The sequence below is a fragment of the Orcinus orca genome, chromosome 4 (genome assembly GCF_937001465.1).
Source record: "Orcinus orca chromosome 4, mOrcOrc1.1, whole genome shotgun sequence".
In the NCBI taxonomy this organism is placed as follows: Eukaryota; Metazoa; Chordata; class Mammalia; order Artiodactyla; family Delphinidae; genus Orcinus; species Orcinus orca.
The window spans coordinates 84,437,198-84,461,927 of record NC_064562.1 but is presented as its reverse complement, the minus strand read 5'-3'; the positions used below and the strand labels follow the sequence as shown (position 1 = coordinate 84,461,927).

Sequence of the window (24,730 nt, the reverse complement as noted above, 5' to 3'; positions counted from 1 at the left end):
TGGAGCACTGGACTGGTTATTGTAGGACATTTAGCATCATCCCTGGCCTCTGTTCACTAGATCTAGTAGCATCCATCCCCCAAGTTGTGATAACCAAAAATGCCTTCAGATGTTGCCAAATGTCCCCTGGTCAGGGGGAATCACCCTCAGCTGAGGACAATGTTATAGACTCATCCTGAAGTAACAGGTGATGCTTGTGTAATGCTTCTAAGTATTGTGATGATGATTGCTTCCAACAGCAGTCCCCAACCTTTTCAGCACCCGGGACCAGTTTCGTGGAAGACAATTTTTCCACGGATGGGGGTGGGGGGATGGAGGGGGATGGCTCAGGCGGTGATGCCAGCCATGGGGAGCGGCAGATGAAGTTGCGCTCGCTTGCCCGCTGCTCCCCTCCTGCTGTGCGGCCCGGTTCCTACCAGGCCACGGACTGGTGGCAGTCCTCGGCCCCAGGGTTGGGAACCCCTGTTCTAAGAAGCACTCTGTAGCTGTTAACTTTGCAAAAGCAACCTTTTTTTTTAATCTTCCCTGTGAGTCAGGTACTGCAGATTATTGGCCCCATTTCCACAGATAGAAACTTGGAAGCATTCGCTTTCCCAATCAGATCATGGAAATCTGTACTTTTATTTCCCCCTTCTGAAAAGTGAAAATGATACTCACTGTTTCTCTTCCCTGGCCTGAGATAGGCAATAACATTACAATGCCCTTTCCTAACTGCTGCTCCCAAACTTCTACACCAGGCAGCTTCAAAGATAAATTTATAGGGCTTCCCTGGTGGCGCAGTGGTTGAGAGTCCGCCTGCCAATGCAGGGGAGGATCCCGCGTGCCGCGGAGCGGCTGGGCCCATAAGCCATGGCCGCTGGGCCTGCGCGTCCGGAGCCTGTGCTCCGCGGCGGGAGAGGCCACAACAGTGAGAGGCCCGCGTACCGAAAATAAAAAAAAAAAAAAAAAAAGATAAATTTATATTTGCCTGTCTTCCTATTTCATGGGCATCAGAAATAAAGTCCTCAACATAAATAAAGTGGCAGCAAGCCACATGTTTCATCAGTGTCACTGCCAAGTTACACGGAGTGAAAAATCAATTCCAGCAAAACCAATAATAATTGGATAGGGTTTTTTCCCTCATGCCCAGACACAATGCAATTTTTTAAAACACAGATATTAATGTGCCCCAAAAGCCTACCACAGTAACCTCTGTGACACCAATCTAGCACTTGGGAATGAGTGCAGATAAGCTGTAGATACAAACAACTGAACTGTCAGCTCTTCAACATTCTATTCACATGATTTCAAAAGCCAAGAAATTATACAAGAACATATAATAGTTTGTGAGCCACAAAAGCACATGGCCTCCTAGTTGCTAAGGCTATCCAACCTGATCCTAAAGGGAATCCAAAAGAACATGTAATATTTGAAGATGGCTGAGAATTGCCAGAGAAAAGCTATCTTGTTGGAAAATAAAATCCACCTTTTTTAGATACCATAGCTTGGTACTGTATTATTATCATAGGTTGTGTGCAACACATTTGTGAAAACCCAGGGCAGGGACTACATACTTTGCATCCACAAATGGGGAAGGCATCAGGTTTAGAAACTGAATAGAGTGGGTCTCAATTAATGGCATCTGAATGTGATTGATAAGGTATATGAGTCTAAAATACATAGATGATAGCTAAAAGAAATCAGGAACGAGGCAACTTAGTTAATAAAATAAAAATTGAAAATAAACTCTGACCTGAAAGAAGGCTAATTTTTAATTTAATGCATTTCATTGCTACCAGCTGCATAATAATAAAATAAGGATGGGAAGAATAGGTCCATTTGCTGCACATAGATATTCGTTAATTCATATGCATAGCTGAACTAGCATAGACTGTCCTTTTGAAGATGTTAGTGAAAAGATTACAACTTAAGCATTAAATATACCAAAACAGGTCATTTGTTTTAATCATTTTAGTAACAATTAGAGTTGCATGTATTTAAATATAAACATATTTCTAGCTAAAAATAGGAATTTGTGACTAGGTATATTAATCAGAATTGTACTAGTGTTATTTAACATAAATGAATTTTAAAATAGAATCAGTGATCCAAAGCTAAAATAGGAAAAATGTAAAACTCCTGCAACTGAAAGGAATAAAATTTTCAGACAGTATCCTTGTCTCTCCCTATGAATCTGGAAGGTCTTGAGTGCCCTCTACAGGTCATTCAAATAATCTTCACAGATTTGAAGTTCATACAGTATTTAGGCGTTTTCTAGAACATAAAAATAATTTACTGGGGTTTTATTTTTAAAAGCATTACAAGTTCACCACATAAAATTTTTAAAATAAAGAAAAACCCATGATCCTAACCACTGTTAACTATTTTCATACATATCCTTTGTGATATATACACATACACATACATTTTTCTTATGTTTGTTTTCTCTTAACCTCATACTGTAAATATTTTACCATAACTGGTTTGGTTGAGTTGGGTTTTTTAAGTTTTTAACAAGTTCTCCAAAAATGTATTTTATTGACAAATCACCATTTCTTATCATCAGAATTTATCAGTGAAAAGTGACCCTCTAAAAAAAAGAAAAGAAGAATTAAAACAAAGCAAAATTCGGTAACCACTCAGGGGTGATTCACAAGCAAGCAGGATGCACATAACTCTTCAAAATAAAAATACCATGAATATATTCTGAATAATTTTCCATATTTATGATGCAATGTGGTCATAAAAATTAAATTAGGTAAGTGGGGTTATCATCTAAGCTGTTAATCTAGAGTTTCAGACCAACAATAACATTGCCAGAACAGAAAGGTTCACATAACATTGCATTTGAATTAGCTGGATAATCACCTTCGTTTGTACTTTACTTGTTCCTGGTCTTATTTTTCCTTGAGGGTCACTCACACTTTAGAAGATAAAGGCACAAGTGGCATATTAGGTGCTTGTCATAATGAGAGGTGACTCCCTTCTCTAGACTATGCCTGATTTTTTTTTTATTCTTCTTAATAAAACAAGGATGCACACCTTCAAGGATGTCTAATAGATCAAGCATTCTTAAACAACATCCAATCTTAAATAGGACTGTTAAACAATCTTAAACCACACCTATATTAACACACTGGTTTAGATTCTCTGCTTATGCAGTTAATTCATTTTTCATATGTTCAAGTCAATATGGTCATTCTAATGCTTGGAGAAAACAGGTATAATGGATTTTCCCCCCAACCAAACAACTGTTTCAAAGTGGAGAGGGGTTTTGATGTTCCTTTTTATCAGAGCAGAAATTATGGGTAGAGATGACATCCAATCCCAGTAACTCCAACACCTCATTTGAGCTGAGTTAAACAGGCAAGGCCTTCTCTGTTCCATACAGTAATATTAAGCAAAAGACTATCTCAATTTTGGAACAGAGATTTCTCACAGAACTTTGTAAGAAGTACATGGTTTTTGTTGTTGACATTCTGTAAAATTTATCTTTTGAGAAAGTTGTGCCAGATTTGGCATAACTTAGGAACAAGCATTAACGGTCACAATTTATTTCCATCTTTCACCCCAATTATTTTTTTTAAGTAGGGAGGGTCCAAAAAATTGGGATGTTCATTAAATGTATAGATAACGTAAAAGGGTTTCAAGACTATAAAAGAAAGTTTGACCATAGATTTCCCAGAAAAATCTACTTTGCAATTAATACAAATTAGAAAGAGATGGATAAGGATTTTTTCTGAGACACAAAATATTCTCTCCTTTGACTATTAAGACCAAAAAAATGTAGATAGCTAGTAGCTGTTTGTTTTGAGAAACCTTTATTGATAAAAAACATATAACAAACACTTAATAGTAAGATTTTAGGATTTCCAGGTGTGATTATCTTTTACTTCACCACTGATTTGGGGCATACAGCAACCCTGATTCTAATTTTTAACCAATAATTTGCCTAAAACATATGCACCCACACAAATTAATTCCATATAGCTCAATTAGCACATATTAAAGGAAGCTGGGCATTGTGAAGGTAAGGTGATTATCATAAGCCTACATATCATCAGTATACCTAATTATTATTGGTATTGACAGAACGGAATACACCATTCCATGTTCCAGAAGGTAAGAAAGATAAATTCAAAGACACTTAGGCTGATGAGACTTGATTCAGTCTGGGAAATATTCTAGTCCTGGATCCCAAAGAAGAGGGCTCAGTAATCTATGGAAACAGCTCGATTTCTCCAAACACAAGTCAAAATAGACCTCACATCCTTATTTGATAGGATTGTAAAATCCCTGAATCAGGAAAAGGTGATAAATACAGAGATACAGACTCAAAGCTAAAACTATTAGGCAAATATTAAATGAATAAATGATGGGGGGCTTCCCTAGTGGCACAGTGGTTAAGAAACCACCTGCCAATGCAGGGGACACAGGTTCGAGCCCTGGTCTGGGAAGATGCCATGTGCCGCAGAGCAACTAACCCCGTGCACCACAACAGAGAATAGCCCCCGCTCACCACAACTAGAGAAAGCCTGCGCGCAGCAACGAAGACACAACACAGCCAAAAATATAATTAATTAATTAATTAAAAAATAATGAATAAATGATGGTGCCACCCAGCAAAGCACTGATTAGAGACTTTTATTATCAACCTGGAGGAGTATTGCCAAGAGATTGTAACAGGGCTCTATCTTTGTCTCTGCCATCCCACATTTGTCTCAGTCAAGGGAATAATGATAAAAGGCATGTTTATCAAACCTGAAGAGAACATGAAACCAAGAGGGTGAGCAAATAAAGATCAAAAAAAACCTCAACAGCAAGTCAAATTGAATTAGATAAAATTTAATGGGGACTATAATAGATCCTATGTTTGAGTCCAAGGAAGAAAAAGGAATGTGACTGTCAAAAAGCTAATTTGAACTTGTGCTGCTTTAATAGAAGACCAGTGACTAGAATAAGAAAAGTCTTGCCCTTCACTAGCTAGCTACGCCAAGAATATCATGAGTTGGACAGGCATGGTGGAAAGCATGTAAGAACCTCATCAGCATGGGGCCAGAAACATGGTAGAGGAGGCCAGACAGGGTCAGACAGGCTCAGCCTCGGAGAGGCCACCTGTACAACCCAAGGGGGTAGCTACTGCATGCAGTACAACCTGGAAGACAATTTCATCGTGAGAAATTGGCTACCATCGTGAGGTGGTAGCCAATTTAGAAATCAGGACAAGCCACAATCAGGGTCAGAAGATCTGACGATGACAGCAGAATTCCCATCAGTCATAAATTTAAGAGGAGCTGGATATATTCCAAATAAAGAATGCATGGAAAGCGATCTTAAGCAGGGCACTAGAGCCCAATCGGTATCTGGGCTCCAGCAAAGCCATTTTGCCAACGAGCATTATAGGCAAAATGTCTACATACTACGAGTTTATCAAGGGTCTTAAATTGTTGGCCCCAAAACGCATAAGGAAAACTACAATATTAAACCTAATATAACATTATGTTAACAAGTCAGCTGCAATCCAGTGCTTTTACAGTGACATGCAAATTAGGTTTAACATGGGATGTGAATGCATTTTAATGTATTTAATATAATGTGGGAAGGTGCCTCCAAAATCAAAAGTACCTGGGATCTAAAAGTCTTTAAATGGGGATGATCTAGCGTAGACAAGGATTCATGGACTATGTGGTATTAAGCAGTCAGATATGAAAGAGCAGGACTCTTGGAAAGTCACTCTGGAAATTTACATATTGGCCAAACATAGGAGGTGCCATGGCCTCCTATGTTTGGCCAGATTAAACCAGGGCAGGATTAATCTTGGGGGTGAGTCTACACAATAGGAACATTTTCCAGATAAAAGAAGGGAGAAGAGCCGAGGTAGACATGGCCACCTCTCAGCCTGGGGCTTCCATGCTTCAAAGGGCATATCAGCAAACTGGAAACTACTGAGAGGAGAAAAGCTTCATAGGTTGAGTACATCCTGCGAAAGACCAAAGCCTGAAGAAGGAAACACTGAAAGGGATCGTGAGAGGTGTCCTCAAAAATGGGAAGTACTATCATGTAGAAAAGGTACTGGGTTTATTTTCTGTGAGCACAAGGGGTAGACAAGGATCAGATGGTGAATGCTCTCCAAGAAGGTGAATTTTTTCTTATTATAAGGACGTATTTTCTAATGATTACCCAGAAACGTAATTAACTATTGAGTTGACTAAGAAAATAGCACGAGGGCCTTCCCTGGATGACCACTCAAACGGTGGGTCGTCAGGTAGGAGTCCATTATTAAGTGGTTTGTTGCACAGATTTGTACCTACATTTTCTTTCTTTCTTTTTTTTTTTTTTGTTTAGTTTTTTTGTAATTGGAGTATAGTTGCTTTACAATGTTGTGTTAGTTTCTGCTGTCGTACCTACAGTTTATTAATACTTGTGAGAATGCTTTAAAAATCTGGCTTCCATGGTTGGTTTACTGCTTCTTAGGCTACCAAGGAGATACAGAGATGGGTGAGAAAGGAATCCCAAGTAGCCTTTAGAATAAATGTTATAGCAGGTTTGGAGCCACGGGAAGGATTAGACCCAACTGGCTTTCTTATCTGCTTCTGAGATGCACCATTACAAATATCTAATAACCTTGAAACAGGAAGGATCTACACAGCTCCTGGAGCAGAGATATTGATAAATTCCTAATATTTCTGCCCCCACGTGGAAAGAGCAGGAGGAAGTGGAGAGTGGAAGACTACTAAGTTTATTTCAGTAGGCCAGCCGAAATGTTGATCATGAGTGTGATTTCAGTTAGGTGCTAGTAATGACTGATGTAAACTGGAAGGAAAGATACTGGCTCTTATAGCTGGACTGGCCACTCTCCGCTCAGCATTTCCTGTTTACCAACAGCTAAAAGAGAGAGGGAAATCTTCTCTCCTCCAACTTTTGGACACAAGTCCTAGATTTCTCTAGGACTGGACCAACTTGGGTCACATGCCTATTTCCAAGCAATTTATTTGGGCAGGGGACCTGCTATGACCTAATTGTTTTAGACCTGGGTGATTGCCTAACCCTTAGCCAGTCACCATAGCAAAGGGGATGGTGTTTTTTTTGCTTTTTTTGCGGTACGCGGGCCTCTCCGTGTTGTGGCCTCTCCCGTTGCAGAGCACAGGCCCCGGACATGCAGGCTCAGCGGCCATGGCTCACAGGCCCAGACGCTCTGCGGCATGTGGGATCCTCCCGGACCGGGGCACAAGCCCATGTCCCCTGCATCGGCAGGCGGACTCTCAACCACTGCGCCACCAGGGAAGCCCAAGGGATGGTGTTTTAACAATTGTCTTAAGCCAATCAAGCCCCACACTGTGAAACTTGAGATGAGGTCATGGCCATTCCACAAAGGGAAATACATTTACTCATGTCCACCCGTGGATTAGAAGCTTAAATCTCTCCCTTCTCTAAAACACATTTCAGTACAATTTTAGACCATCCTCCCAGCTCTATTGAGCACAACAGGGAGTAATTTTTATTTCCAGGTTAGAAAAATGCATCGAAAATAGAGTGTTTCAAATAGCAAAGAGAAACACTAACATCCAGATGCTTGTATATTTGTACTAGCTCCACGCATCTTTAACCAATGACATCAACTTAATTTTATCTGTACTTTCTGCTGCACTAAGAAGTCCCCAGGGGCTGAGAGGAAATTTTGAGAGCTTCTGTGTAGTTATTGTTGCTACAAAACAATATCCTTGGTATCCAAGGGTTCGGGCTTTGAGACACTGTATGAAGTCACTGATTCATAAAGGAAACCTTTGGTAAATAGGTCGGTTGGGTGTGAGAAAACTGATGTTTGCTCTCTGTGGCAAGATGTCCTTGTGTAATCTTTGAATAATAGTTTATTTCTAGGCTCTCCCCTCTGGGTCCAGCTGCCATTATTGCTCCCATGAGAACTCACACTTCCACCTGAAATGGAGTGCGCATTCTTTTTCCCCCAAAATCGTCTGTAATTATCTCAGTACCTTGAACACTAAGCCTAAAGGGTTTTAGTTGAACAAAGTGCCAGAGAGCTTGGGAATACAGACCCAGACCACTGACTGTATAAATCGTTGAATCCTATTAAGATTCACATTGATTGATAGCCATACTCCAGCTCTGTTTTTGTGCATGGCATTGAAGCGTTCTGCTGCCCTGCAAAAGCAGAAGACAGTGAGAGGTTTGGGCTCACCCACCGTCTTCTCCCCTCTCAATCCCAAACGGTGAACCATCTCTGGTCCTTCAACTCTAGATATTGCTTACATAGTTATCCCCTAGAATCCTACAATTTGAAGATCAGACTGAGGTTGTAATTTATCACCTAGTTACTCAGTAAGCCTAAAATTAATAAGCAGCTTTTTCCATTTCCTTGGTGCCCAGACCCACCTGTAAGGCCCTTGTGAGTAGAAGCATTTTAAGCAAGGAATAAATCTGGCTCAAGAATGCTACCAAGGAAGTTATATATCAGGCTACCTATCTGAGACAATAAACATAGACCCCTAAGCAGCAAACAACATTCACAAAGTCATTTATTCATAAATATGTATTGGATACATGACTGTGGACAGAATCTGTTCTAGGCATCAGGAAATTTTTTAAAGAATAAAAGAAGCGGGCTCCCCTGGTGGCGCAGTGGTTGAGAGTCCGCCTGCCGATGCAGGGGACACAGGTTTGTGCCCCGGGCCAGGAAGATCCCACATGTCGCGGAGCGGCTGGGCCCGTGAGCCATGGCTGCTGAGCCTGCGCGTCCGGAGCCTGTGCTCCGCAACGGGAGAGGCCACAACAGTGAGAGGCCCGCGTACCGCAAAAAATAAATAAATAAATAAAAGAAGGTCTTTGCTTTCAAAAAGTGTATAATATAATGAGACATGAAGGAGACAAAAGGCAGAGACAAACACAAAGCTATGTAAACAGATGAAATATTTGCATGATAAGATACACTATGTGACAGGAGCTCATTGGAAAGCAGAAACCACTCAAGTTTTTTCAAATAGGGAATTTAATAGAGAGAATTGGTTACAAAGGTTGGATGAGCTGGAAAAGCAAAAGAGAGAAGGAAAAAAGGGTGTTAAAGGAGGAAGAGCCAGAAACAAGTGCCCATGAGCCTGAATTTGTTGGATCCTATTAGAAATGCTGTTCTGGTTGTTTGCAGAGTTTCCAGAAGAGGGGCCGTAAGAGTCTGGAATCACTCCACTGACCTGGCAGCAATCACCAGCAACACTGCCACACTGCCAGAGACAGAATCAAGAGGCTCGCCTCCCCCTTCTACCTTCTAATCTTCAGCCTATTCTTCCTAGGGGCAGCATCTAACAGGAAGCCAGAGAGAGAGGGAGCCCAGCCCCAGGGGTACAGAGCAGAGTATAGAAAGCAGGAGAGGCACAGAAACAGCAAATGAATGACCAGCACAAGCCAACAGAGGTTTTCCTGGAAAGCTCTGGTAATTCCAAATCTGGAGCAAATAATTCTTCCCCAGAAGAGAAAGAGAATGTATCAATCCAGATTCTGCTGCATATAACAGAAGTCCATTTGGCTAGCTTAAGCAGAAAGACTTTCAATAGAAGGAAGTGGTGCTTACAAAATCAAAAGATGGATGTAGTAGGCTCTAGGCTGGGCAACTAGAAATGACTCCCAGTATCACAGTGCAGACCGGCCCTCCAAGGGGACTGATGGCTTCACCACAGTCGGGAAGCTGGTAGTCAGGTAGCTCCTGCCATGTGTTGACTTCAGGACCACAGAAAGCTAAAACCAGGATTCCTGGTTCCAGAGCCATCTATACTGTATGAGCTGCACCAACAAAAGGAGTGCCTCAAATATCACCTTTGACATCACTTAACTTCATTTAGTAAGGCTACCCAAATCTTATCCACTACCTTGTTGCAAAGCTTTCCTGAAGATTAAAACACATGCTAAAGAAAGCCAATCTAGGGCTTCCCCGGTGGCGCAGTAGTTGAGGGTCCGCCTGCCGATGCAGGGGACACGGGTTCGTGCCCCGGTCCGGGAAGATCCCACATGCCGCGGAGTGGTTGGGCCCGTGAGCCATGGCTGCTGAGCCTGCGCGTCCGGAGCCTGTGCTCTGCAACGGGAGAGGCCACGACAGTGAGAGGCCCACGTACCGCAAAAAAAAAAAAAAAAAAAAAAAACAATCCATACAGAAGGATTTAGAAAGGAATTTTGTGGTGAAATATGTAACATTTTACATGAAATATGCAAGCTCCAAGAGGGCAGGAGCCACGTCAGTTTTATTCACCACTGCAGCCACGGTAACTTTCCACCCCCTGGCACATAGTCAGCACTCAATAAACACCTACTCATTGAATGAGTAAGACACACATAGGTTAGTGCCTGGTTGTCAGGTTAAGGTCAGTAGCACAAAGCCAGGAGTCTTATTTTTTAGAGCTGTCTTAGATTTTCCAATCTGTTTATTTTAACTTTAGAATCACTTTGTCTAGTTCCCAAAACGAAAAGCTCATTGGTATTACTAGGCAATCACATTAAGTTGTAAACGAACTTAATGATGTTGAGTCTTCCTATTCAAAACATGGTATGTCTTTTTATTTGTTCAAGGCTTCTTTTGTGCTTTTCAAAAGTGTTTCAAATGTTGCTTCATATAAGTCTTGCCTGTTTCTAAGTTTATTACTAGATATTTCTTGTCTCTATTATAAAAAGGGTCTTTTCTTCCATTATAAATTTTTGTTTTTATACATGAAAGCTACCCATTTCTGTGTAGTAATTTTGTACCCCATAATCATACTAATTCTATTGTTCGTAAAAGTCTCTCAGTTAATTCTTTGGGGTTTACTGGATATACAGTGGTATAATTAGCAAATCTTAATAGTTTAACCAGCAGTTTTCCAACTTTATAGTTCAATTTTCTTTCTTTTACCTAATGGCTAGTATTTCCAGAACAATGTTAAAAATAATAGCAATGGTAGTGGACACTCTTATTTTGTTCTTAACTTTCATGGGAATATTCTAGTGTTTCCACAGTAAGCGTGATTCTGGCTTTGAGCGTGAGATAGATATGTCTTACCATGTTATGGAAATATCCATCTATGCATATTTATTGAGTGATGTTTGTTTTGTTAAAAAACAAACAGACTGGCTATTAAATTTTGTCAAATGCCTTTTTAGCACCTGTGTATATAATCATATGCTTTTTTCTCCTTAGATCTGTTAATATAATGAAGTATATTACTAGATTTTCTAATATTGAATCATTTGCACTCCTAGAATAAACCCCACTAGTTATGCATTGTTATTTAATGTACTGCTGGATCTTGTTTTGCTAATATGTTCTCCTTAGTTTATGAGAACAATTTGGAAGTTTTCATTTTTCCCCTATACTTTGGAACTGTTTAAGTAGAAATAGAATAATCAGTCTTAAATGTTTGAGTCTGGTGTTTATTTGTTTGTAGGGGGTAACAAACTACTTTGATCTTCTGTCTCTCCTGATTTGGGCTTTAGCAAGTGCTTTTCTTACAAGAAAATTATCCATTTTATTCAAATTTTCAAATGTGTTTGCATAGATTTGAGCAAAGTAGTCTTATAATTCTTTACAACCCCCCTGTTTCCAACGAGCTTTCCCTGATAATGTCTTAGTTATCCATCCTGATTCATTTGTTTCATTGGAGTCTTCTGTAGGAATAATTTCCTCAAACAGGTCCCTGGGTGATATATTCTTCTCTGGAATTCTTCTCTGGAAAGAAGTGGTATTTTTGTGGGGAATGGGACTCTTGAGTCTCTGAGTTGCTGTCCTTTTGCCTTTACTCTAGATGTTCTGAATTGTTATTCTATAATCCTTTCCTTTCAGAAATCTGAGAGTTTTTCCTGTGAAAATACCTTGTACTTTGTGTCTGGAAGATTGTAAAATTATTCTTTTACCCTTGGAGTTCAGGAGTGGTATCACGGTTACATAATATAATGAGCCCTTCAATATGCAAAACAGTTTATTAAATTCAGGGAAATTTGTATTTTCTCTTTGTGTATTATGGCTCCTCTTCTTCTGTCAAGAATGCCCACTATTCATATGTTAGCTCTCCTAGATGAGTCTTTCAAAGCGCTTATGCTTTCCAAATTTCTATAATTTTGTTCAAACTGTCTTCCAGTCCACTAACCTGGCCTCATCAGTGGCCATCTTCTTTTCAATTTATCTAACACTCTTTTTAAATTGAAAACTATGGGTTTTAGTACAAGGAAGTAAGGAAGCTTTTGTGCTCTCATCAGATATCCTTATATGTTCCCAAATTTTGAATAAAGATGGGAAATGAAAAGTTCAAACTATCATCTGCTTCCTCCACCAGTTCTTCTCAGGAGGAGCCATCTATTCTGGATCTTATGCTTGTTTTCCTTCTGTAGGATGACTGGGTTTTCTTATAAATATCGTTGTGTTTCTCTTGCATATCCCTTGGGATTTGGACCCAGCTGCCCGAGCGCCGTAAATGGAAACAGTGTTCTAGCTAGATGAAAGCCATGGTGGGCTCCAGGCAAGCTGTCATTCCCCTACTGATGCGCCAGGAGGTAGTCTCTCTCTCTCTCTTCCTCTCTCTCCCCACTTTTTAAACTCTCCTACATCTTATTAAAGCACTGTGAAAACAGCAGTTCCTCCACAGAGTCACACAAGGGGCAGCAGCCTTCATTTACTAGTCCCCCCGAATCCGTGCACCCAGCTTTCTTCCTTAATCTCACTGTTCTAACCCCATCCAAGTACCCCATGCCAGTAGTCCCCCAGTTCTCTCCTGTCCCTGAGGGGAAAAACATCCCATGACATCATTGGCTACTAGATCCAGACAGAGCTGAGACCTCACATTCCCCAGATCCCACTTCATGCTGGGCTTAGAAGTTCATAGTTGAATCGGAAGTGGAAGGAAGGGCATCAGGGTTGAGTTTAAGCTGTCGTGTTGCCACTAGCCATTTGCCCTCAGAGAGGAGGTTCTTATTCTAGAACACTTAAATAGGCTCCAGGGGAAGCCATGATTCTCTGAAATTACCATCAAATTGTATTTATTTATCTATCTATACATATGTATTATATGTATGTTTTTCTGTAGAGTTTGTTCAGAAGTTTTTTTAAGAATATCTTTTAAAGCAGTTTTATGTTCACAGCAAAATTGAGGGGAAGGTACGGAGATTTCCCATATACTCCCTGCTGCCACACATGAATAGCCTCCCCTGTTATCAACATCCTCCACCAAAGTGGTGCATTTGTTACAATTGATGAAATGATGTGGACACAGCATTATCACCCAGAGTCCATAATTTACTTTCAGGTTCACTCTTAGTGTTGTCCATTCTGTGGGTTTAGACAAATGCATAATGACATTTGTCTCCCACTATAGTAACATACGGAGTATTTTCATTGCTCTCTAAGGATCTGTGTTCCGTACATTCATCCCTCCCCACCCCCAACCCCTGGCAACCACTGATCTTACCGTCTCCATAGTTTTGCCTTTTCCAGAATGTCACATAGTTGAATCATGCAGTATGTGGCCTTCTCACATTGACTTCTTTCACCTAATAATATGCATTTAAGTTTCTTGCATGTTTTTTCGTGGCTTGATAGCTCATTTCCTTTTAACACTGAGAAATATACCAGTACCTATGTGTACGACAGTATCAAAGGACCAAAGGACATCTTGGTTGCTCCCAAGTTTTGGCAATTATGAATAAAGCTACTGTAAACATCTGTGTACAGGTTTTTGTGTAGACACAAGTTTTCAATTACTTTGGCTAAAAACCAAGGAGCAAGATTGCTAGGTCATATGATTAGAGTGTGTTTAGTTTTGTAAGAAACTACCAGAATCTCTTCCAAAGTGGCTGTTCCATTTTGCATTTCCACCGGCAATGAATGAGAGTTCTTGCTGCTCCACATCCTCTCCAGCATTTGGTGATGTCAGTGTTCCAGATTTTGACGATTCTAATAGGTGTACAGTAGCATCACATTATTGTTTTTTTTTTTTTTTTTTTTTGCGGTATGCGGGCCTCTCACTGTTGTGGCCTCTCCCGCTGCGGAGCACAGGCTCCGGACGCGCAGGCTCAGCGGCCATAGCTCACGGGCCCAGCCGCTCCGTGGCATGTGGGATCCTCCTGGACCGGGGCACGAACCCGTGTCCCCTGCATCGGCAGGCGGACTCTCAACCACTGCACCACCAGGGAAGCCCACATTATTGTTTTAATTTGCGTTTCACTAACAGCATGTCATGTGGAGCATCTTTTCATATGCTTATTTGCGATCTGTATATCTCCTTTGGTGAGATGTCTGTTAAGAGGTCTTTGGCCCATTTTTAATCAGGTTTTTTGTTTTCTTACTGTCAAGGTTTAAGATCTCCTTGTATATTTTGGATAACAGTCCTTTATCAGATGTGTCTTTTGTATATATTTTCACCCAATCTGTGGCTTGTCTTCTCATTCTCTTGAGTTCAGAAGGTTTTATCAGATTCTCAAAGAGATGTTAAGAATCAGTCTTACAGAGCCATACCTAAATTTGGTGGAAATCCCCAACACGCCAATTAGTTCCATGTAGATTGCTCTAAGTCCAGTGGGTATCGAGGGTCTCACAGCCTCTCGGACACCAAAGATTATATCTAAAAGTAAATATCTTCCACTTCTATGCTCTACTTGGGTCATTGTAAAATAGGTTACTGAATATGAAAGATTACCCTTTGAAGAAAGGGCAAGTTCTTGAACTAGAAGATGGTTTTAAGAGAAATAAAATAAAACAAATTGAAACATATTATAGTAAATAATAACCTGTATAGAGTGGCAAAAGTAACAAATACAAGACAGTTGTGAGTGCAATGAGTTCAGGGATAAGAATTCAAAAAAGAGCTTTTTGAAGAGAAGCTAGAAGTGTTTTAAACAGTAAAGTAAATTTTATTTCCCCTCAAAATAAAAATGAAGAAGACCTTAAATTTTCTTTCAGCGATATGTTGATGGTGATTCTTTGGCACTTGGCATTCAACTTCTAAATCTTAAATATATTACTCTTTATCTCTTGAGAAAATGTTTCTGGCTTAATCAAAAGTTAGTAGGCAAAATATCTACTACAGTATATGGTTACTTTTGAAACATAAGCCTTAGTAATTCTAATGGAAAAGGATTTGATGCTTTTTTATTTGAGGTCAATAAAAATAACCTTAGAAAGATCTTTTTTTGTCTCTAGCAGATAGATACAAATATAAAGCCTTCTATATGTTTTAAATGATTTTTAGATTTTTTAATATATTAATACATTTTTTTAATGCAAGCTACTCTGATGTATGACCACAACCCAAGCAGACCCATGGCAATTGGGAGCAGAACTGGAAGGGGGAATAGATTTCAAGATAGATCCTTCTACCACAATCTACAATCCTCTACACATTTGCCTTAAATTACTTAAACCTCACTAACATAAGTATTAAGATATAACAATATGATCAAAAATTCACATATTTACTAAAATTTTCACCTATATATTAGCTATAATCAAAGGCTATAAAGAGAAGCTTACCTAATTTTCTTTGAAAAATGTATACTCTTCTTTGAATGTCTTGATCATTTAATGGGTCTGTACTAATTTGATCTTTTATTATACTCCATCCCTTTATCCTTTCTGTTCCCCTTTTAACAAATATGTGCTCAGTTATTATACTTGTTGTTGTTAAATAACACACAGTCAAAATCTATGCCCAGGCACCTAGAATTCAGGCATCCCTCAATCTAACCGAAGAGTGCCCCTTAGTGGACACAATGAGAATAGATATGCAGCGGTGATATCAGATATCACTGAATGATCACAGAGGTTATGTTCAGTAAAGCCAAGTATATCCATCTTCTCAAGGCAGCCACAACCAGCCTGTCAGAAACAGCACTCAACATGAAACCTCTTATGTTATCCCAATTTAAAGCAAAATCATCTTATCATCAATTGCTGGGAAATTTCTCTCCAAATCCCCAACTGTCTTCAAAATGAATTTCTAGGCCAACTGAATTCTGTTTAACTCTGCTGTTTCCTGGTTTCAGATGGCTACACCACGGATGACATTGAGTTTTACTGGAATGGAGGAGAAGGAGCAGTAACAGGAGTGAATAAAATTGAGCTTCCTCAGTTTTCAATTGTTGACTATAAGATGGTGTCCAAGAAGGTGGAGTTCACAACAGGTGAGGATGTTTCCCCCAAAATGAACTAGCGATGATGAGAAAGGAGATGGCTCCCACCAAATGACCATCTGATTTTCTTTTCTTTTATTTTTATTTTTTTCACTCAGGGGCATATCCACGACTGTCACTAAGTTTTCGTCTAAAGAGAAACATTGGTTACTTCATTTTGCAAACCTACATGCCTTCCACACTGATTACAATTCTGTCCTGGGTGTCGTTTTGGATCAACTATGATGCCTCTGCAGCCAGAGTCGCACTAGGTAATGCATTCCCAGCACTACAGAGAGCTGGTGGGATTTAACGTCAAATAACAACCAATGATAAGAATTACAGGCCAGGGTGTCTCTCACAGAGAGCCAGAGAATGAGATTACCGTAAGAGTGCTGGATAATAAAACATCTATGTGTAAGCACTTACAGGGGTGAATGTTTTACAACGTAATATCTTTTTATCATTTTACCAAAATAAAACACAAATCTTGGAGTACATTCAACACTATAGAAGTGCTTCTTAGTGCTTCTTTTAAAATTCTCATTACACTAATATTTTACTAACTTTGTGATTTCTTCTTTGGTTCCTTCTCTTTACAGTGGAGAACATTATTGCATTATTCTCAACTGGATTTGGAGAAAGCTAAACCTTGTGACCATTAACAAGCCATGTCAATATTATCTTTCAAATATTAACTATAGTTAAATTGTATTGCTCTGTCTCCTTTAAATAGAGCTCCTTCTACTTGAATAAGGCACAGACAATTCATCAGCTATATTAATGATCTGTGATCAGGACAGAATAAAAAATGGTTTCCTTCCCAGCAAAACAGAATTCAGAACTAATCTTGCCATGGTTGAGTAATTGCTGTAAGCTAAAAGGCTATATTTGAGATTTTAAAGGATTCCTTGGAAAGTTAGAATATGTAAGGTCTGTCTGATGTGTCTGGGTATGTGTGGGTCTACCTCGTATTTGACCCTAGAGCCATTTCAGTTATCACTTTCTGGGGTTTATTTACAGACACACACACACACACACACACACACACACACACACATATGCAAAAGAACATCATTTATTACTAAGCTAACATATACAGCTCTTCTCTTCTGAGACTACGGAACTGGATTAGATGATCAGCATACCCTTTCACCCCTAGACTAATTGTCAACTCTACAGCTCATCTCTATTGGTTGAGTATATAAGGCTCACAAAGTCAAGTGTGGGCAGCCCCTTATCAACCTTTGAACATTACAAGACTAAGGAAAGTAGACAAATAATTTATCATATCATACACATGTATCTGCACATATTATTTGAATATGTGTATACGCTATGGTTAAAGAAAAAACATCGGACAGTGTCTACAGTAGGGAATATGAACTACCAAGGTCATGAATTGTGGTTCTCTTTACACATCTATCCTCAAAGCTAATAATATTTTGATTAGAGGTGTCAGCCTATGCAGCTGCTGAATAAACCTGTTCTTTGAAATGTAAAACCTAAGGTATTTAAAACCTTATCTAAGTGAAAAAGACATTTATTTACTAGCCCTTCTTGCTTAAAAAATTTAAGCCAAGGAGTAGAAGCAGTAGTGGAATTAGTAGATTTTAATGAATTATTGCTTCTGTACAGAACATTAGGTAGAATTATATTAGGGGAAATTTAAAATTTTATTCAAAGAAATAAATAGCACCACTCATGATGGCATTTAATATCAGTCCAGACATTTAAATTTATCACTGATCTAAACTATTTTAACCTTTCGTATGGTAGTTCAGACTTCCTACTTTATCTGTTCTCCTCAAGTTTAGTAGTCAAATCAGGGAATCTACATAGAATAATCTGGCTGGCAAATGAGTGCTAAACTATTTTCTTCCCTTTTCATTTTGTAACTTCCATTCCCTTTGCCAGTTCTCCTTTGTCTTTAATATCCATTTCACATTTGCTATCTTTATTTTTAAGGACCTCCGTCAAGTTTCACGTTTTACTTTTTCATCTCTCTGCTTTTATTTTAAATACCTTTGCTTCATACCTCCTTGCTTTTTGCCCCCAGCTGGGTGATCTACAGCAAAATAACTAATCTCAGAGTTTCTGTTTACTCAGCTATAAACTGGGAATTATATACCTGCCTTATCACACTCAGCAGGCTGTTATGACAGCCATATAGTTCATAGCTGTAAGTGTTTAAAACTTCAAAAACACTATACAAATGTGTAATACTAGTATTACAGCAGACTTTAGTATTAGATATAAGTATCACTTCCTATTTTTCCCAATTATCATTTAATCACCATAATCAACACAAAATATTATACAGACACACAAACATTATATTGTTAAGAATGCCATATTTAACAAAGTAGACAAAGCAGAATCTTCCTTTTAAAAAGACTACACTCTTAAATTTCTTTAACAAGTTAAATTTTTAGGAAGTCTTTTCCTGACTCCGGGGCACTAATTCATTCTAGTCTCTGGAATCAAGGAACTAGAGGTAATATTTGAAAAAGAAAAAAAAAAAGCAATAAGATTGTGTTATATTTTAAAATACATATATCAAATACTTGATGCAAGTCATGAACTTTCTTATTTGTTTCTTCTTTTCATGTTGACTCACTATGAATGATGCATTATAACTTTAAAAGACCATACTGACCCTGTGACCTGTGTGTATTACAGTTGCATGCAATGAAATAGGTCTCCTCAAACCGGTCACCAACTTTCAGTTCGGTAGTGACTGCTGTGGTGATTAGTATTACAAGGACAGATTTAGGAGGGACGTGACAGAGACGCTGAGAGAAGGAAGGAAAGAAGGAGGTGGCACGTAGCAGAATGAGGGACATTTGACAGTAAGCAGTGGGCATGTCAATGAGATTTTAATATTTGCATCTACTTTTCTTTTTCCTTTGTGCATTATTTTTTTAAAAAAACAGTTTTCAACCCAACACTCACAGCGCATCCCATTTTATGATTTACTTATGGACTACGTAGGGAGCCTGCAGCTTTGTCTTTCAAATTGTCTGCCCTTTCTGCCCTGTGGTTTATTGCATTACTGCCATCATTCTGGAGCACCAACAAGAGATCGGCATCTGTCCTCTCAGTCTTGAAAAGGGAACTTAACAAGTGCGTTCAGCTGAGCTGTGTCTTTCTGTTTCATAGGAATCACCACAGTGCTGACAATGACAACCATCAGCACTCACCTCAGGGAGACCCTGCCAAAGATCCCCTATGTCAAAGCAATTGATATTTACCTGATGGGTTGCTTTGTGTTCGTGTTCCTGGCTTTGCTGGAATATGCCTTTGTAAATTACATCTTCTTTGGAAAAGGCCCTCAGAAAAAAGGAGCTGGCAAACAAGACCAGAGCGCTAATGAGAAGAACAAACTGGAGATGAATAAAGTCCAGGTAATATGTTAAATATTCTCAACAATCTTCTTCTGAAGAAATTCAGCAGCAGCATCATGCCCAGAGCTCTCATAACAGAAAAAAATTACGAAATACTAGTTTATCTTTAATAAGGCTCCAACCACCCTTCATTTCACATATTTGAAAATTGACAATTGAAGATGTTAGGTTGAAGTTTACATAGCTTAATAACATACCTGAGCCTGCAACTCAACCCTAAGTCCATTATTCTTTATTTTAAATTATATAGTTGTGAAACTATACACAAAAGAATAATTCCAGACCTACTTAATAAATAAATGAGAGAACTAAAGTGAACAAACTCTTACTCCTAAGTGGCAATGAGGTATTATAGCACGGTGGTTACAACCACAGAATGGAATCAAACTGCTTGGATTTAATTCCCAGGTCTGCCACTTACCGGCTTTAGAACTTCAGGCAAATCAACCTGTGTAACTCCTTATCTAACCTCTGCTCTCAGTGTCATCAACCATAAAATGGAGATTACTATAGTATACCTATCTCTCAGTTATCATAAGGACTAAATGAGTTTTGTTACTTCTTTTAAAGTCTGTTATTTGGAACAATACCTAGTACATAGTAAGAACTCAATAAGTATTAGCTATTATCATATACAAGACATTGTCAGTATTTTTCCTTTGCTTTTCACTGGTAGATCTTATGACCTGTGTTCTCACTGTGCATTAAAATAATGCTTTGTTTATTCTTTTTAAAAATCCCTATAGTCTCTACTTCTGTGGCATTTTTCACTGAAATCATTTGACAATTATGTGCATTGAAATACTGGATCCAAGACAAATTGTTTTCAAGATGGCACACAGGGTAACGACTCAAATATTCATTCACGATTCTGAGCATTGGGGGTACTGCTCTGAATGATGGAGTTTAGATGCTAACATGGAAAGACAGGCAGTAAACAAGCGAGTATCGAGAGCATAATTTCAGGTAATAGGAAGTGCTACAAAGAAAGTAAAACAGAGTAATGGGCAAGAGAATGTGTGGGGTCAGGTTCAAGGGAACAGGGAACTTTGATCAGGTGATCAGGAAGACCTCTTTGAGGAATTATCATCTGATCTGACACCTAAGTGATGGAAGCAGCAACCATGCCATGTCCATTCTAGGCAAAGAATTGTGTGACGTGTTAAAGTACTGAGAGAAGACCAATGCAGCAAGAATATAGGAAGTGAGGGAGAAAGAGAATAATTTGAGTTGTGGCTGGAGAATCAGGCAGAAGTCAAATAATGAATCTTCAAGGTGTTTCTTCATGCTTTTTAGTAGGATATCAAAATTTGGCAAACACTGTCAGGTAATTAGAAAATTACAAATGAGGAAAACATACAGATTCAACCAAATGGGCAAAATTTATACTCTTGTATAAAACACTATGCTTAATGCCATGGGAAAAGGAGTAGGCATGATACTTGCCCTTGAGAAACTTCTGATCTGGCTGGAAAGAAAATTATGAATGGATTATAAAATAAGACAGGACAGCATTTATCTTGAAGAAAGGTTGAAGCTTCCTATTATCTGATCGTAGCCATACCAGCTTTAAAAGTACTTTAAGGGGGCTTCCCTGGTGGCGCAGTGGTTGAGAGTCCCCCTGCCTATGCAGGGGACACGGGTTCGTGCCCCGGTCCGGGAAGACCCCACATGCCGCGGAGCGGCTGGGCCCGTGAGCCATGGCCGCTGGAGCCTGCGCGTCCAGAGCCTGTGCTCCGCAATGGGAGAGGCCACAACAGTGAGAGGCCCGCGTACCACAAAAACAAAAACAAAACAAAACAAACAAACAAAAAAAACAGCTTAAAATAAAGTCCATAGGAAAAGATTAACATAATATATGAAGAGATGGGAAGTATCAGACTAGGATTTGAGACTATAAACAAGAGCCAGTGGAAATCATAGAATTGAAAATTTTATTAGATGGATTAGAATCAGATTTCATACCACAGAAGAAAAAATTAGTATGACTGAAGGTAATATTGGCCTTCTCAATCTTTCCATTGCTCCAGTTCTTACCATAATTGCTACTAACTCAGGAATGCCTTAACTGACATGTCTGTTGGTTCATATTTTGTACCCTTGTGATTTGTTCTCATGACATCCTGTGCTTTTCCACCTTAGGACTTACCACAATATAGAGTATATGTGTAATTATTTTATTTGTGTAATTATTTTTGTAACCTCTATCTCTCTGCTAACCTCCAAGCTTCCCAAAGATAGGCACCAGGGTCCTTGTCTATTATGTTTATTGTTCTTTCCTTGGTGGCTAGAACTGAGAAAATACCAAACAGGAACTTTTTGAATGAATGACTGCTAGAGAGGCCTTTTTCATTCAAGGTGAGTTCTTAGATACCACATAAGGTATTGAGTGTTACATCACAATGTTTTATAAAATTCTTATGTATTCATAATAAGTAAGAAAAGGAGACTATCTATGGTCCATTTTAGGTTCTGCTCCAAACTTACTTACTCTTTCTATCACTTTGATTTTTGACATGTTTTCAAGCATACTTTCTATCAACCTCTGTTATTCTTTCTGAATCACAGTGATATAGCATCAGATAAATACAGTCTCCAAAACATGTTGTAAGTTTTTATAAACTTCTTCATATTTAGACGGAATAATAATAGACCAGTACTGTCTCAAGGAAATTATAATCATGCCTGTAGCTGCTTAGGTTTTCCAGTTCCTGACTTCCTTATCCTATTCTAAAACCAGGGGCTCAGGCAGACAATGTGTCAATAACAAAGCAAGTGTATCACTTCATCTGTTCAGCGCATCATCTCCAGCAGTGAAGTTAATGATGTAACCTAAGAGGTATTTAAAAATGTTACCCTCTGGTTAAATTTAAGAAATAGAAAATATTATATTTTTTCTTTACTATATTGGTTAGATGATCCTCCCCTTTCCTTTTAGATGTTTATAAACAGTTGAATTCAAATGACATATATGTTCTGGTTGGTCCCAGACAATTTTTATTTGAGGGATCCCTAATATCGGCCTTGGTACCCTAGTGCATAGAGTGGCATTGATCATTTATCACACATTACTCTGATGGCCTAGGCTGGGCAGTATTGTCAAGGGTATCTATACTGAAGCTTCAGAAGTGCTTGCTTTGTCTTGATTTATATTTCCACCACTGCACTGAAGTATCTTTTTATATGAGTACAGGTGCTCAATCCAGACATTAGGAGAGTTTCAACCTCCAACATGATAAAGACAATAGATTCATAAAACCCACAGGCATCATTTGAAGCTAGAGATGGTATTTAGAGTTTTGAAAGATAGATTACTCAGTACAACTAAGCTGTAAGTAAGCTACTTTGGGGCCATTTTTGTACTAAGCTGGAACAAATAGTTGTATCTGCTGGCCACAATGCCTGCCCATTTGCAAATAGATCCACCTAAGATAGAATGGTTGCATGGGTGGTCTCTGACCAGAGACTGACTCAACATCATTCTAAGTCATGGGGGACACTGGTGAAACCTGCTGAAGAGTCATGCCCAATGGACAGTTGGAACCCCAAAAGTCAAGGAAGAATTTTTCCCTTCAGAACCAGATGTTGATACTGTAATCTGGCTTCTTTTCCTCCCATTCCTATTCTCTATGGTGAATCCTCTATACCTTCAGACAACTTTCTAAATGTAAATAAAGTCTGTATTGTGATTAATTCCAGGATACAAAATGCGTGTGAAAACAGTCTTCATAAATGTAAACAGCTCTCTCAGTTCTAGCTTGGACCAGCTTGATAACGCATATTAGCCTTTGAGCCTGGGCTCCGCCCCACATCACTGTCTTGCCATCAGCCTTTAATGAAACTTTAACCATTCTGACTTAGTATCTTGGATTCTGGAGAAATCCAGGCAGGGCCTCTGATTTCTAATGACCGCCTGTGTTAACAGTTGATGAACTTCTTCAGCCCTCAAACCCCTGCCCAAATCTGGCTTGGTCCATGTTTTGTTCTCTAGTTGTGGCTTAATTTAGCAAATCTTCAGGGCCTTCAGCAACCTAAGAGTCTAATTTTCCTTTCCAGGAATCTCAAAATCTCTCTCTCTCTCTCATCTTCTTTCTGGCATCTAGTCTCCAATTTCTTCTATACTCAAAAAGATAGGATTCTTTTGTGAATGAGAGAGAAATCTAACTTACTGGCTTAATAAAATCTAACTAGCTTAAAAAAAAAGAGGGGTGGGGGAGTTCTTTGGCCCACACAACTAAAAGGTCCAGCAAAGATTGTAATTTCACATGAGGCTATACCCAGATGTTCAAACAATGTCATCAGAGAGCATATCTTGTCATCTCTTTTTTTTTTTAACATCTTTATTGGAATATAATTGTTTTACAATGGTGTGTTAGTTTCTGCTGTATAACAAAGTGAATCAGTTATACATATACATATGTCCCCATATCTCTTCCCTCTTGCATCTCCCTCCCTCCCACCCTCCCTATCCCACCCCTCTAGGTGGTCACAAAGCACCGAGCTGATCTCCCTGTGCTATGCGGCTGCTTCCCACTAGCTACCTATTTTACATTTGGTAGTTTATATATGTCAATGCTACTCTCTCACTTCGTCCCAGCTTACCCTTCCCCCTCCCCGTATCCTCAGGTCCATTCTCTACGTCTGCATCTTTATTCCTGTCCTGCCCCTAGGTTCTTCAGAACAATTTATTTTTTTAGATTCTATATACACGTGTTAGCATACGGTATTTGTTTTTCTCTTTCTGACTTACTTCACTCTGTATGACAGTCACTAGCCTCCACCTCACTACAAATAACTCAGTTTCATTTCTTTTTATGGCTGAGTAATATTCCATTGTATATATGTGCCACATCTTCTTTATCCATTCATCTGTCAATGGACACTTAGGTTGCTTCCATGTCTTGGCTATTGTAAATAGAGCTGCAGTGAACATTGTGGTACGTGACTCTTTTTGAATTATGGTTTTCTCAGGGTATATGCCCAGTAGTGGGAATGCTGGGTTGTATGATAGTTCTACTTTTAGTTTTTTAAGGAACCTCCATACTGGTCTCCATAGTGGCAGTATCAATTTACATGCCCACCAACAGTGCAAGAGTGTTCCCTTTTCTCCACACCCGCTCCAGCATTTGTTGTTTGTAGATTTTCTGATGATGCCCTTTCTAACTGGTGTGAGGTGATACCTCAGTGTAGTTTTGATTTGCATTTCTCTAATG

At 39.1% G+C, this 24,730-nt stretch overlaps 1 protein-coding gene across 1 annotated transcript in view; it reads left to right on the top strand.

The window, feature by feature from the left end:
* GABRB1 (gamma-aminobutyric acid type A receptor subunit beta1) overlaps window positions 1–24,730 on the top strand; it is a 400,458-nt gene that overhangs the window by 359,394 nt on the left and 16,334 nt on the right. Inside the window, exons 6-8 of the mRNA XM_004268298.4 lie at window positions 15,985–16,122; window positions 16,230–16,382; window positions 19,273–19,517. Coding sequence (XP_004268346.1) covers window positions 15,985–16,122; window positions 16,230–16,382; window positions 19,273–19,517 — 536 coding nt within the window. The remainder of the gene's footprint in view (window positions 1–15,984; window positions 16,123–16,229; window positions 16,383–19,272; window positions 19,518–24,730) is intronic.